This window comes from Lampetra fluviatilis, chromosome 6 (genome assembly GCF_964198595.1).
Source record: "Lampetra fluviatilis chromosome 6, kcLamFluv1.1, whole genome shotgun sequence".
Taxonomy (NCBI): Eukaryota; Metazoa; Chordata; class Hyperoartia; order Petromyzontiformes; family Petromyzontidae; genus Lampetra; species Lampetra fluviatilis.
Genome location: NC_136280.1, coordinates 1,130,613 through 1,146,718, shown reverse-complemented (window position 1 = coordinate 1,146,718; position 16,106 = coordinate 1,130,613). Strand labels below are relative to the sequence as shown.

Here is a 16,106-nt window from a genome sequence, read left to right as displayed (position 1 = left end):
CCCCTCCCCCCCCAGCTCTGGAGTCCTTTATATATGAAGGTGTTTTCAGCCAATTAACAAGTAATTTTACCAGTGGGAGGAAACCGGAGTACCCGGAGACAAATCTACGTGTGCGAAGGTCCAACGCTGTATCCCATACAGATGGAAACAGATGGAGATTAGTCCGTACTTTGCCGCACAGTCTTCTCTCGGCAAGCCAGGGTATGCACAGGAAGATTGTGGGGGTCACACGATGTTTGTGTGATCCACCAACTAACATTTAACAAATAACTTAATGTGCAGTGGCTAAGGTCGATTGTTACGTTGCAGGATTAGGGGAGATGGCAGCTGCTTGGATGAGGCCTTCATACCAGCAGTGGATTCGTTTTAAAAATCTTCACTGCCGCGATCGTTCAAAACTCCCACGTCAATGACCGCGTCCATCATCGTTCACAGGACGCTTCGCTCCGACGCGCGACAACCCCTGACATGGGGCCGGCTCGATATCCCACGCAGGACCAGGCACACTCAAAACACGGGAGATCAGACGGAGCAATTTCCTCGTCAAATACCAGCAGGGAATTCATTCCATTTCATTGCCAAAGTAAAATCACAACTTCATTGATTGACTAATCGAGCCGCGACTAAAGTATAAAAAAAAACTTGGCAGGATCCCTCCCGAAGTAAAAGTCTTGAGACTCGTGTTTTCCTGGTTAACGCGACTCAACCGTAAACGGCTGAAAACATCTTAATATGTAGAAGACTACAGAGCTTTGGGGCTGAGGGGGGTTTGGAGCCCCTTTATCATTGCCTGGCTGCTGCTGCTGCCTTCCATGCTCGTCTGTGGTTTTTCCTGACGCCTCCGAGTCGTCCGTGGATCCCTACGCGGCGGCGCCCCGCTACAAGTCGACGAAGTAATTCTCAAACGAGCAAAAATAGATTTAGTGCAGTCACGGCGTGGCTTGTTAAACGTTGTACGTATGTATGTAGAACTTCTTTCGCACCGTACGTAGCGAACCGTACTTTGGTATAGTATGTCAAACAATTTCGGTCTGGAATTCAGATTTTTTTTTGGTTTTAAAAAGGGGTTGCCGTCCCGTGTGCAGATGAGGAACAGCAAAGCGAACAACTTCTGCCTGGACCAGGGACCCCCGGAGAACAACACGGCCATCGTGTACCCGTGCCACGGGTGGACGCCGCAGGTGGGGCAACCACGGCAGGCGACGAGTCGCCACGCTCGGCCTCGCCGTGACACCGCACCACGACACGCCTCGCCACGCCTCACAGATGCCACGCAATGGCACACCTGGGCAAGCCACACCGTGGTGCACGCCACGCCACACCAACACGACACACCGCAACCGCGCCAGGATACACCGCACCATGGCATCACCGCACCACGGCATCACCGCACCATGGCATCACCGCACAAAGCCTCAATCTTGGGTCACGAGGGCTCGCGCATCCCCGCCGCCCATCATCAAGCAGGACGCGGGCAAGGTGGTGGCGGTGTGAGTGGTAGGCAGCACAGCCGGCGGTTGCAAAATATATGGGGGGGAGGGGGAGTCGGGGACACGAAAATGATTTCCAACGCCACTGTTTCGAGCAGAATTTCTCAACTCCACTCCATGCGACACCCCCCATGACGGTCCAACATTTCATGACTCCCAATCTCTTCTCACTCTCCTAACTCTCCCCTCTCATCTGACTCGACTCCCCTACCTCTCCCCTCTCATCTCACTCCACTCCCTTCCACGCACTTTCCTCCCTCTCCCCTCTCATCTCACTCTACTCCCCTCCAGGCACTCTCCTGCCTCTCCCCTCTCATCTCACCCGACCCACCTCCAACAGCCAAGGCAAATCTGTCGAGGCCCCCGGTCAACCTTCTCTCAGTGGGCGTCGCTCAACCTCCTCTGCCGCCCCCACGGTTGGGAACTCCCCAGCCACTCGTGCTGTCGACTCCCTGTCCCATGGTCCAACCCAGGCTCCGGAGTGGCCTCTTCTCCTCTGCCGAGTGACCGACTGCCTCTCTCTCTATAATCGCAAGCGCAGTTTCTGTGCGGCACCTTGAGCTGCTGCCACATCCACGTTCTATCGTTGTGTTACTCCTCTAAGGATGCATTAGGCAGCGCGTGAGACCGGCACGCTTTGCCAAATAGGGACTCGTCAGTGAGTCGCGACCACACCACCAGCCGATAACGACGGATACGCGCAGTCCGGGCGCGTATACCGTAGCACGCAATGCACTCCGTGGTACTCAATGTGTACCGAGCGTAGACGTAATGCGCCCACATTTGCGCCAATTTGCATATCTAAATTGGGCGCACATTTGAGAAATGGGTCAGGTGATATTGCCTCTTAAGGCCGCATTCAATTAATGGGAAACTCTACGCCAAAGTAAGTTTTAATTGGCAATTATCCATAACTGGCGTGCACAAATTAGCCTGGCGGCCCAAGTTGAGGCGCAGGAACCGAGGCGGGCATGCCGCCGCATTCCGCGCGAATTGCCGACCGCGTCGATGTCCCAGCCATGCGAGCAGCGACATTGGCGAGAAATTCACGCACGCGCGCACGCACACGCGCGATAATAATAAGAATATTATACAGCCCATTGCCATTCCATTTCTGTATGTATGTACGTTGAAATTATTTTGCTACCGTACGTAGCCAACCGTGCCTCGCCATACAAAGACAAAGATCTGCCATATAGCCTTCACAGACGCTCGGGGCATGTGGTGTTAGCGAGCTCCTATGATGGCTGGAACAGCACGCAAGAGTGTGGTTGCCAGCACCACGCCCGCCTGGCTTTGTCTCCCCAGTGCCGATGTTTTCAAATCACACCAGGTACTAATAGGGGAGGCCCAGGACCGGTTCAGATAATCGTTACCGATGTTGGCCGTGAGCGGGAATCGAACCCGGTTCGCCGGGTTTGTAGCGCATTGCGCTAACCGCTACACTACCGCTCCCCATGCACATACACACATGTATGTACACACACGTCCAATGCTTTTGTCAATGCACTGCTGGATTAGGAGCTTCTCCACACCGTGTGGGTTGTGGGGGTCAATTGATCGCAATATTGGTCAGCGCGAGCTGGAGAAGGCGGGGAAGCAGAGACGTGCGAGCAGAGTACAGTACAACGATTGGTTTTAATGGATATTTCTTCATTGCCCTCAGCTATAACCGATAACGACCAATCTTATGCACGCTCATGCAATTCCCAGGAGGTGGAATTGAGCCTAATCAACTGCAAAACCAATCTCAATATGCCAAGGCCCTTCCTTAGAGTGAGCGGCGACCGCTACACTTGAAACACCCGGTTTGAGCGCAGGTGGCTTGTAACCTGGATCCGAAGCGAGGTTCTCCAGCTGTACCAACTCAGCGCTGCCGAGCGCGAGAGTCTGGCTCCTGCCGCTGCCCAGTGACAGTCCCGTTACCGCACCTGCCACGCGTCCCGTTTGAACGCGGCCATCCATTGGCACGGCCAGCGTCACTGGGCAGGTGAGTTAGCCCGACACGTTGACGGGTGACACGGGCCAGCGACGGTGCCAGGGATACCGTCGCTGCGTTGTCTACCAGAGCGACCGAGACGTTAGCCAGTCAGGGCTGAGGAACTTCTTCACCTGACTCCGAGGTCGGATCGGACTTTCGACCACCTTCGGCGGGCAACCATTACATGGACACGAGAGGCCCTTGCAGTGACAAGAGGTGGCCGATCACGAGAGTGTCGTTGTCTCGCGAAAGATGGTCCCCTCTGAAATCCATTGAGTGCAGCTAAGATGCTTGGGAGAACAGATAAAACATCGTTTGTGGGCCGCGTCGAAGTGGTTAAGCCTCACGCCCCCGCCCCACCCCGTGCCCGCGTAGAATGAGGGTGAGGGCTGTACCCGGCCCGTGGGCCTCGCGTGCCTCGCGCCCGGCCTAGACACACCAGAGGCCCCGAGCTCGACGCCGTGGCCCACAGGCCCAGCCGCTTGGCACGGGGGAACCTGTGGCACGGAGGCCGCACATCCCAAACGGAGACCGCACAGCGAGCGGACCACGGCAATGTGCGGTGCATCCCGACAGCTGTGGCAGAGGCGCCCGAGTGGCACAGATGCGGAGCGGTAGCAATGTCGCTAACAATGTTCACGACAATGCCGGGGGGGGGGGGGGGTGGGGGGGCAGAAGCAAGCAACGGCGCAGCCCTCGGCCCACGCGGACGAAGCTCCCTCCGCGTGAGCGGAGCGCAGCCTGGCCGCGTCCCGCGAGCAGAGGTCGCGGCGAGAGCGTGGTGTGCCTGCGTTCAGCGGTGAACGAGCGCGTGTGCGACCTCAAGAGCAAGGGCGATGAGAATGTCGGCTGCGTGCGGTGCGAAAGAAGTTCAACATACGTAAATACGAGAGTGCTTGCAGAGCGTGAATGAGAGCGAGTGCGAGTGTGGTGTGAGTGACAGAGTGGTGCATACAGAGTGGTGTGCGTGTGAGAGCGAACGCGAGCATGCCAGCCATTGTAGGGAGTGGTAGTGTAGTAGCGTTTAGCGCTACACTGCGCTATGAACTCAGCGTCCCCAGTTCGATTCCCGCTCGCGACCAACACCAGTGCCGAATGTCTGAACCAGTCTTGGGCCTCCCCTAGGTCGACTCGGCCTCAAATGAGTACCTGGTGCGATGTGTTCCGCTAGGGAGACAAATGCGGCCGGGCGTGATGCTGGCCACCCACCCCATCGTGTTTCATCCCAGCCTTCATAGGTGCTCGCTACAAGCGGTTGCCGCAACAGTCTATTACGCCTATACGGGGGATCTTTGTCTTTGAGCTATTGTCAGAGAGTGGGTTGCATGTGGAACGTGAGACGGCAAGTGTGAGAGTGTGAGAGTGAGCGAGCCCCATCTGGATCTGGAGCGTTGAGCGCTGCGACATTGCCACTCGCTCGTGACGTCACCGTCGTCGCCTCCGTGATTAAGGCAATTGCCACTCGTCAAGCGCAAATTGACTTTAGGCAATTAGAGCGATGATACATTCACAGAACCTGGAACGCGCGTCCCGACAATCGCGTCCCATTACCCCCGCTAATGGGGCCTGCGCAACAACGGAGCGCCGATTTTATTAGGAACCAGAGATTTCGCCTCCTCCTTCCTCCTCTTCCACCTTCCAAGTACTCCCAGCGATCCCAAGTCTCGACACATTCTCACAATTGTCAAGCCTATTGCGGAGAGAGAGAAAAAATAGCAAAGCTCGCAAATGTGCGTTCTCCTTTGCCTACTGGTGTAGCTGTCGGGCGTGCCATCATTGGACCTCCGATGAGCACGGCTGGCTACGTACGGTGTGAAAGAAGTTCAACGTACGTACGTGCAGGCATTGCAGCTGCACCGGTGGCCGCGGGCCGGATTGGCCCAGCTGCTGAGGGTGGGGGTCATTTAATTCCTTAAATCACGGTCCATGCCAACGATGGACGTCACTGACAACCACCACCTCCCCCACCACGACCGCGACGAAGTGAGAGCCGCCTCCCCGCGCCCCCCTGGGGGCTGACGAGCGCCGGGTGACGGCGCTCGTCGTCGCGAGCCCGCGGGCGCCGTGCTCCCTGGCTCGGAGCCAGGCTCGGAGCCTGGCTCGGAGCCAGGCTAGGAGCCAGGCTCGGAGCCAGGCTCGGAGCCAGGCTCGGAGCCAGGCTCGGAGCCAGGCTGCGCGCTCCACTGAGCCTGCAGCCCGGCCCGCTCCTTGTGATGGAGCAGAGACGGGGACGACGCGATTCGGAGTTAGGGATTTGGGGGCGGGTGTACTCCGAAATAGGATTAGGATTCCCTAAACAGGGTTTGGGGAAGGGCATTGTCAATATCACCACCACCACCAACCACCACCACCAACCACCGCCACCCATCAACCACCGCCACTGTCACCAACCATCACCATCACCGAGCACTACGCCAGGGTCGGATTGGAATCTTGGCAGACGTGCGACCGCGACTAACTGTGCAGACCATTCAAGCCCAGAGGCACAGGGGCCAAACAGCATCGATGCCTCTGGTTATATAAAACACACAACACCCACGATTTAAGGAATAATGATGTAAATTTCACACCATAGGCTTTCGGGACCAATATCATTCGTATTGAAGGGTTTTTTGGGTTAGACCGCGTAAATGTGTCGCTAACCCACCACCACCCGACACGGCCAATTAGTGAGGTTTGTCACGTGAACAAGGAAATTGCACCTGGTAGGCCCACAGTGATGACGTTACCGTACTCTGTTTAAGACCAGGAAACAGGAAGACTTCTTCACAATTATGGCAAAATCGCCTGATGAAGCTGGTTGTAAAAACGTCGCATTCTAATTGTACACGTTGTGCGTTTATTCTTCGACACACCGGTGTGCTCAAGTAGTAACTAATTTCACGTTTTGTTTACGTTATAGCCCTTACTAATTGGCCGCGTCGGGTGGGTTAACGACACATTTATATTTACTTCATCTAACACAATTTTTTTTATTTATTATAAATAATAATGTCACCAAAATATGAACCATGGACTTTGACAAAGTAAACGGAATAAAAGATCACGAGCGGGCAGCCAAGCGTGGAGGGGTGGAGGCATGGGGAGAGACCCGCGGGCCAGAGGGAGCGACGACACCGCAGGTTAGAGACGACGTCCCGTGACCGGTAAGCACATTCGGCGGGCTCGGGGCAGGACACGCCGCACGGAGGAACGATGGGCGAAGCTACGGAAGGGGCACCACGGAGGCGAGATGTCAACTGCCTCGCCTGGTATGCAGGAGGTCGTGGGTTCTATCCCGACCCTGCCGCCTGGTTCCTCCGGTTTTTCCCTCCACATTTAGAATCAATGTGCGTTTAGAGGATTTGGCTGCTATAAATGTCCACGTGATAAGCCACTTCGTTGAGCTATCATTTGGGGCCTTACCTGGCAAAATAAAACAAACATTGTACGGTTGAGTTTTAAGGACACAATGCCGAGAGGATGTCCCACCACACGGCATTACATCAGATCGCGGGCAGGCGGTTCGTTTGCAGAGAAGGCGACGGCTCGACAAGGCATTCATCCAGCAGCGGATAGAAGGTGACCGATGATACATTTGAACAACAACAGCAACAAACAACCGTTGCGGCACGCAATGTTCGGGTCGCGTGCGTGGAGTCTCGGGGTTCTCGGAGGGGTTTGTCTCTTTGTGCCGATTAATCCGCGAATGCGCCGCCGAGTGAGAGTGGCTCAGCTGGATTTTTCTCTCCGTGGCACAAGACGGCGTCTCGACCTCAGCAGATTAAGAAGTGCGCGGTGGCGAGGAGGGGATGGGAGGGGGGTGGGCGAGAGGGGGGTGGGGGTGGAGGAGGATTGGAGTTGGGGGAAAGTGCTGGAGCCGAGTGCGGAGTTGGGCCTCAGCCAATTCAGTCACTGGCCCCGTCCAGCCAGCCACCGTCGCCACCGTTAATGTGAAAATCGCCAACAAATACAACCAACCTTCCATCACCATTACTGCAAACATCATCATGCACTATTCACCCACTACCACCACCACCACCACCACAGTAAACATCACCACCAACTCGCCCATACCAACCGCACACCGTTTAAACACTTTTACCGCATCGCGAATTTCAACGCTAAATCATGTCACTTCACCAACAGTGGCGGGGAAGCAAAATGGACGCAATTCATGCTTCGACAATGAATTCAATAACCGGCAGCGTGCCGCGGGACTTAGACGGAGACCCGAGAGAACACGTCGACTTGGATAGCTACAGACTTACACAGCGGCATCGCGATCGCGTGTGTGCAGGAGGTGCACCTGCATCAAGGCTGTTGAACTTCTTTCGCACCGTGCTAATTAGAGGTGTGACCGAAGTGGCCCAGACCTCCAGGGCTCTGAAGAAATGGGGGAGGGGGCAATTGGAAAGGGGGCCACTTTTTATCCCCTGCACCGGGGGCCCCACGCCGACCACGCGTGCGTGCGTGCGTGCGTTGCCTTCGACCTGTGCCGCAGCTGGTGCGCTTCACGGCGGATGGGCGTCTCCAGGTGGGGGCGACGGGCTCCACCACGCAGGTGCCCGACACGCGCTGCCTGCAGGACGACGGGTCCACGCGCCGCCCGCGCCTGCTGCCCTGCCGGGGGCCCGGGCCCGACACGCGCGACAACTGGGAGTTCACGCAGGTGCGTGTGTGTGTGTGCGTGTGTGCGCGCGCGTCTTTGTAATGTATGTGGGGAGCGCTGGTGTCGTGGTCAGCGCGCTGCGCTTCGAACCCAACGACGCGAATTCGATTCCCGTTCATGGCCAACACCAGCGATGATTTTTTTTTAAACAATCCTGGGCATCTCCTAGGTCGACTCAGCCTCTACTGGACATCTGTGAAAAAGACTTTCATATCTCATCGGATTCCTCCAGCATAAATATTCTGATTCTGAAATTAGTACACGGTGAGGTGTGTAAACATTAGCACTGGGGAGACAAAGGCGGTCGGGCGTGGTTTTGGCCACCCACCCCCTTGCGTGCCATGTCGGCATTCACACATCCACTCCAACACCCACGTGACAAACTACAACTACCCCGAGCCTGGCTCGTTTTCAGATCACGTCCTTCCAGGTGACATCAATTCTGACATTGAAAACACTGTAACAACATCTGCCCCTACAGAACGGACCCGTGGTAAACCGCAAGACCCGGCGCTGTCTCGAGGTGGAGTCCACGCCCAGCGGCCTGGAGCTCGTCATGCACGTGTGCTCGGGCCAACAGTGGAACATTCGCAACCTTCTGTGAGTGCGGATCACGGGACTGGGGACTCCTGTGAGCGAGCGTCGTCAGATTCAATCACCCGGAGAGCGAGCGCTGGACGGTGAAACGGCCTCCTTGTGGTTGAGAGGGTTGTGGAAACGTTCAAAGCGGTGGGCAACGCATGGCAGATTATCAGCATTCTGCAAGAGAGAGAGAGAGAGCTTTAGAAAGTCAAGAGGAGAGAGCGAGGATTTCAGAGCCGCAACCACCTGAGAGAGAGGAGAGTCACGGGAAGGGTCACTGTGGTGGACAGAGCGAGGGGGAGCGCTCCGTCCCCCCTCCCTCGGGAGGGAGCGACCAAGCCGCGGTGAGCTCACGGTGAGAGTGGAATTCCGAGAATTGACCCTCTGAGAGAGTGCGAGGAGACGGCTCACGGAAGAGGAACGACGCCCGACGCTGTGCCCCCCCCTCCCCCCCCCCCCCGCAAGAATCCTCGCTCGCAAAAGTCCGCCCCAACTTTTGCGCGCACAGTATATCTTTTTTGCCAAATGTAACTTTGGAAACGCCTTAAAAGTCGACTCAGAAAAAGCAAGTGCATGAACGACAATACTTGTACAGGTAGGTGTTTAAATTAATGTACGTGTACGTCCGTCTTCGGCGTTTGACTTATAGCGGCCATCTCGGTGTTTTTAATTTCTAACGGCAGCTCCTCGTGCCCGACGTCGAACCAGCTGTACGGCGCTGCCAATGTAACCCAGCCGAGGAAGAGGCTCGTGATTTTGTTTTGTAGGAGACAGCGTGTGGGGGGCGGGGGGGTTAGAGTTACGTGTCTCATCACAGCTGTTTCGTGGTCACTTTCGGGAAAGACAATCCGTCCCGTAGGAATGGGCAGCGCACTTTTGCCACAAGTACCCGAGCCCCACTGCAACTCCTGCCCCCCCCTACCCCCACCACCACATTCACATCACCACCTCTGAATGATCAACATCAGAACAACAACAACAACAACAATTCCACCCACCACCACAGTTAAGATGTAATTCACATCGCACCCCTCGCGATGAAGTGCTTCACGAGCCCCCGAGTGCTGCGTAATGTGTTCAAGGAAGGAAGAAAAAAAGGTTAATGATGAAACTAAAAATTGCCTAGGCCAGTTTACGAGATCCATTTTGTAAAACATTAGCGGAAATCTCAAGAGTCGCTTGCCGAGGGAGCGAGAGTTAACGTCACCACATTTAAATAATTAATATATTTATAAAATGATTCATCCCCACGAGGGGCTGAAAAGGGCTGCCAGACACACCGATACGATGCGTGCAAAGTGTCACATGCAGCAGCATTGTGTGGTATACAATGCATGACCCTCTTGTCACGTTGGTGTGTGGGTGTTAATACAAGGGTGTGTTTCACCAACAACAAATTAAAATAACTCACAAGTCCATCGCACTAATTGGCCTTCCAGACAAACATTTCCCAGCAGCGGTTGACAATTATTTTCCAGCAGCAGTCAAATTCTGGACTGGCTTCGACTTCCCGATCCTCGTCCCATTTTAAACAATTCGCCGCCGTTATCGGCAAAAAGCTCCTCGCTGAAGCCCACGGGGATGTGTGCAGCGCGGTTACAATTCCACGTCCTTGACACTGCTGATGAACTCTGGGAACTGCGGCCCCCTAAGGGGGGCTGCAGCCCCTCGCGCCTGACCTCAGGGGGGTCTCGTGCTCATCAACTCCGGAATCCCGACCTTGGGTCGTTAAGAGGCCTCCTGATGGATCAGCAGCCCGGCTGCCTCTCACAGCTCCCACACAGACACACACACAGAGACGGAGCCAACCCCAGCCAGAGCTGCCAGACACTCGACAACCACCGTGAGACATAACATCGCCACTCGCTCGCTCGCTCGCCCAGTCGCACTTCGCTCACAGGCTGCCACGTGGCGGATGATGCCCCCTCCGCTTCACCGTGAGCGCAGCAGCTTCCTCACCTATTCGTCTAATCTCTTCCCTGCAAGTACAATGTAATCATCTGAACCGTGTCGTTTCTTTACCGATTACGCTTCAGTATAATTTCTTCACCGAGCATAGTCTGATTGTTTCACGGCAGTATCGCTTCATCTCTTCAGTTTAAGTACAGTCTTACCTTGTAAGTTCAGCATCATCTATTCACCAAGTAGGGAATTCTTAACAAAGTACACGACCATAACACTAATTAACAACGGAATGTCTTCATTGCAAGTGCTGTGTAATTCATTCACGAATTACAGTTATATTATTCGCATGTACGGTATCGTTACACTGCAAGTAGTACAGCATCATGTCTTCACTATGCTTGTGTGACGGCACCCACACGAACACGACTACAGCATCATCATCATCATGGTGTTGTTAGAGGTTTTTGTTTCAATTCCACAGCAGCAAATTGGGTTGAGAGCGATGGAGATGGGACGTGGGAAGTGTTCTGTTTTATTCATATCGAGAGGTTATCCCTCTCCTTGAAACAGAATCCTCGACGGGAATTACACACGCACAAAAAACACCCCCCCCCCCCCATAGCCTTCAACACACACGCTTGGGAGGCCATGCGCTGTGAGCGGGCAGCACCTAGGAAGGCCGGCACAGCACACGAGAAGAGAGAGGGGTGGGGGGGGGTGGCCAGCACCACCGTCCGGACAGCTCTGGACCCACCAGTGTTGTCGTTTACACACCGCACCAGGTACTCATTGTAAGACTGCAGATAATTGCCACTGTTATTGGTCGTGAGCGAGAATTGAACTCGGCGGTTTCGTAGCGCCGTGCGCCAAACCACTGCGCCACCGCTCCCCACTTACAAACACACGGACGGACAACAAGCATTGAGACTGAAACAGATAAGCCATAAGCCATGATTATTAAATAAATGTAGTGTAACCAATTAAAGTCGAAATATTGATGAGGTTGTTTTGGGTTAGATCGCGTAAATGTGTGTGCCGTTAAACCCGCCACCACCCGCCACTTAGTAAGGGTTGTCACGGCAACAGAACATGGCCAATTCGTCACGATTCCAGCACACCGCTGTGTTGGAGAGTAAACCCACAGCATTTACAGTCCGAGCACGACATTTCGCCAAATATCCATATGCGAACTTCGTGTACAAACCACGAGGATGCATCAACCACAAAAATCATTCACATCTTCCATGGCCCATTATGACGTCGCGTCACTGATCCACGCAGTTGGTCATGGGACACTGTTTGGCCATACTTCACCACGCTGGTCAATGCCAGTTCGGGAAGGGGGGGGGGGGTCAGCCAGGACAGGTTTGGATACAGCTCGACACGTAACCATAGATCCACACCCCCCGTGGCGTAGCAACGACGTTATTAGCTCGGGGGGTGCGGCAATCGGTCAGTTGGGGCCCCCCAATATTTGATTTGTCTTGCACGGTCGCACCGAGGGTGTCGTCGTCATCATTATTATTATACATCGCGGCTCCTCTTTCCTAGGACCTTCCCCCAATTCGCTCCGGAAGCAGGGCTCTGCTCCTCTTCACTGGATACGCGATGACAACAACAACAACGACCCGCTATGCCAACAACAACAACAACACAGAGGCAAGCGTGCGGTGCGCAATTTGCGGCAGCCAAACGTTCCTCCCCTCATTAAGTTAAAATAAAACGTGGGACGCAGATGAAAGCATTTTCATAAAAAAACAAGTCTATTTGAACCGCGTTTTAAATAAGTTTCTTGTTCTTTGACACGGTTGTTGAAAACAGATCTCGGGGGGCCCCAACTCGTGGTTTTGGCCAGCAGTGGTGGTGGGTGGGGGGCAAGGCACCCCCACGCTCGTGACACTGCTACCAACCCCGTATGCCCACCATCGTCAGACGTGCTCTACCCACTGCTAGCTGAAGGCCTCTCTCCTCAAAGCCGTCGCCATCTCTCACGGCCAATGCGATGTAAACAATGTAAACGATCCATATAGCGAGCACGCACACGAGCCGATTACATCGCTCCATCTCTGCAGGAGACGTCCCCCACTTTTCTTCACGGTAAAAATGTATATCTCTAACCCGCGTATATTCTCTAATCCACGTGTTCGTCTTCCTGCATGAGTGCAATTCCGAGCATGAACCTCTCCCCATGTTTTATCATCATGATCTACCCACTGCTAGATGAAGATGAATACGAGGTCTCTATCCTAAGCATTGTGCTCCAACCCCACGCGTTCCTCCATCTGTCTGATGGTGTAATCCTGGACTTGGCAAACACAACTCAATACCCCCCCCCCCACCACGAACCGTGGGGGTCACGCGGGCCCCCCAAACTCAAGCCCATAAAAAATGCACCCCAAGACCGACATCCCCACCCGGTGGAGATTGCACTGCCACTTCACACTGCGGTTAGCATTGCGGTACGCGAGATGTAATGATTACAGATGAATAATATATAGACCTAATGTATTATACATGAATGACGTGTTCGATCATTTAAAATTAGGTTGGTTGGGGAGAGGGGTGGTGAATGCGTGTGTATGTTTGCGTTTATGTATGTATGTTATGGGGTGGAACTATGCATCAATTGCCATGTCCTACCGGATTGTACGACGCTCCGGAAAGTAAGACGCACCCCATAACTCGTGCCCGATGTCCATTTGAAGTTATAGTAAACAAATCACACACACACGCACTACCGACTTGTAAGACGCACTCGCAACTTAAGCTTTAAAATGCAGGGGGAAATGGTGCTTCTTACACTCTGAATATTGCCGTAAATTTTTAATCTTCAACTTAATCGAATCGCGTGCATTGTGTTAATGAGGCGCTACAATACACCATACAGAGACTACTCTACTTACGAACACCCGACTTACGAATTTTCAAGAGATACAAACAAACCTTGTCCGTATGTCCAGTTACCTGTTCAGATCGAGAGTCGCAAGTTCAACCACCGCACAATAGATGGCGGTGGTGGCACCTACATCTGTAGAACGTGAAGAACCAGTGGTATCTACAGAACATGAAGAACCAGTGGCATCTACATCTGCAGAACATGAAGAACCAGTGGCATCTACAGAACATGAAGAACCAGTGGCATCTACAGAACATGAAGAACCAGTGGCATCTACATCTGCAGAACATGAAGAACCAGTGGCATCTACAGAACTTGAAGAACCAGTGGCATCTACAGAACATGAAGAACCAGTGGCATCTACATCTGCAGAACATGAAGAACCAGTGGCATCTACAGAACATGAAGAACCAGTGGCATCTACAGAACATGAAGAACCAGTGGCATCTACATCTGCAGAACATGAAGAACCAGTGGCATCTACAGAACACGAAGAACCAGTGGCATCTACATCTGCAGAACGTGAAGAACAAGTGGCACCTACATCTACAGGAGATTATACAAATGTAACCTAACTCGTTCGTAAGTAGAGGAGTCTCTGTAATGTAACTAAATTCTAGTATTTAATTGTATCTCGAACATGGTACTGCTGTAATCATATATAAATATAAACAAAAACTCACACTCGGCAATGACAGCATGGACCTAAAATGAAAAGAATATAAAATCGGCGACGTTTCAGACAACTGCCCTTCATAGCACAGGGTCATTTCCCGAAACGTCGCCTATTATATGCTTATATTTTAAGGCAGTGTTATTGACGAATGTGGCAATAAAAGGAAAACAAATATAACGGGCAACGTGTCGGGCAATGACCCTGTGCTGTGAATTAGGTCCATTGCCTAAAACGTCTTTATATTTTGTTTCCGTTTAAGGCCGATGGTGTTATTGACAAATGTCGAGTTTTTGTTGTTATCTGTGCACCATATGCCAACGCACCAGCAAATGTCTACAATTCCATAGTTCCACCCCTAAGTGTGCGTTTGTGTAAATATCAAAGACACATCAGCAATTTAACATAATCAGGAGAGTATATATATACACAAACATATATGGCATTGTGTGTGTAAAGCGTGCGACTTGAGTGTGGCTCTGGGAGTCGATCTGAACACGTGCGTCTCTCTCCACGTGCGTCTCTCTCCACGTACGTCTCTCTCCACGTGCGTCTCTCTCCACGTGCGTCTCTCTCCACGTGCGTCTCTCTCCACGTGCGTCTCTCTCCACGTGCGTCTCTCTCCACGTGCGTCTCTCTCCACGTGCGTCTCTCTCCACGTGCGTCTCTCTCCACGTGCGTCTCTCTCCACGTGCGTCTCTCTCCACGTGCGTGCGCTGAACAAGAGGCCCGCACAGCTAACCCGCTCGTACATTGTTCCATTTTAAGAGGGCTCACACAACTCACAACATACGGATGCATTTCGACATGTATATTTTGTGATATTACCTAAACATTGCTATGCTATACGCTCATGTTGCAGCCCCAAACCATCGGTCATTAAATCACGGCCATCATCATCAACAACAACAACAATCATCATCATACTTTCTGGTTCTTTCCGTAAAGTCACGTAGATAAAAAAAAACGTTTCGGTCGCAACACAAGCGTCCGTCTTCAGGTGTGAAAATCATCATATTCTACTCGGGTCGATAAAATAAATACCTATTTGTGGGAATTCCACAAAGGTTGCCCGCACGGAGACACGTGGCCGACGCCAAGTACATGTGCATGCACTCTATAGCCCCCTTTTGTCATGAATCTACCCACTGGATGAGGGTCGTAGGTTGTTGTTTTTTGTCCCACACTTAACCGCCACGCTCGCTAGTGCCGGTTGGTGAATGTGGGCAGCAGACGACACAGTTCAGCAAAATACTAATTTGCTGAACCGCGCCACTACGTAGCCCCGCAGTAGCCTCCTATAACATCGTGTTATGCGTGGTGGTGGTGGTGGTTGTGGTGGTTGTGGGTGGTGGTGGTGGTTGTGGGTGGTGGTGGCCCATCCAAGCACTGCGGCAGGCTCACGACTTGCTGAGCCTGCTCGTTCGGCTTCATCGACTTTTCGAAGTGAATCGACAAATAAAATTGTCACACGGATCTGCCTCTGGCGAGGAGGCTATTTCCCTTGGTGTTCTATCAGCAATATCAGCAGCAGCATCAGCAGCAGCATCAGCGTCACGATGTTTGTTTAACCGTGCATCATTCCCTTCGGTAAAATAAATGAAATGCAACTAACAACTCTGCCAAGTCTGAATGATTGAGTCTGAATGATTGAAACGTGCACGCACAAAACACGTGCACCCGGCCCCGAAATCCACTGCTGGACGTCATGCTCGTCGTGGCAGGGGATCGAACTCAGGCTGCCACTCCCCGTGAGGACATGGGCTGTTGTCGTGTTGACAGCGAGCACCCATTCATCCCGGAGGAGAGCGGCGTGACCGCAGCCCGGCTTGGCTGCCTTTGTCTTCCGGGACACGTACACACACTCACATGCGCGCACGGCGTGCTGACGATGTTACCACTCACGACGTTTGCAGGAGTTTGGGGAA

At 53.2% G+C, this 16,106-nt stretch overlaps 1 protein-coding gene across 1 annotated transcript in view; it reads left to right on the top strand.

Annotated features, from left to right (window-relative positions):
• The window catches only part of LOC144932997 (polypeptide N-acetylgalactosaminyltransferase 9-like), a 37,666-nt gene extending 21,904 nt beyond the window's left edge, over nt 1-15,762 (top strand). The window contains 3 exon segments of the mRNA XM_078857419.1: nt 1,086-1,181; nt 7,955-8,122; nt 8,604-15,762. Coding sequence (XP_078713545.1) covers nt 1,086-1,181; nt 7,955-8,122; nt 8,604-8,726 — 387 coding nt within the window. The 3' untranslated portion in view covers nt 8,727-15,762.
• Nucleotides 15,763-16,106: the final 344 nt, after the last annotated feature.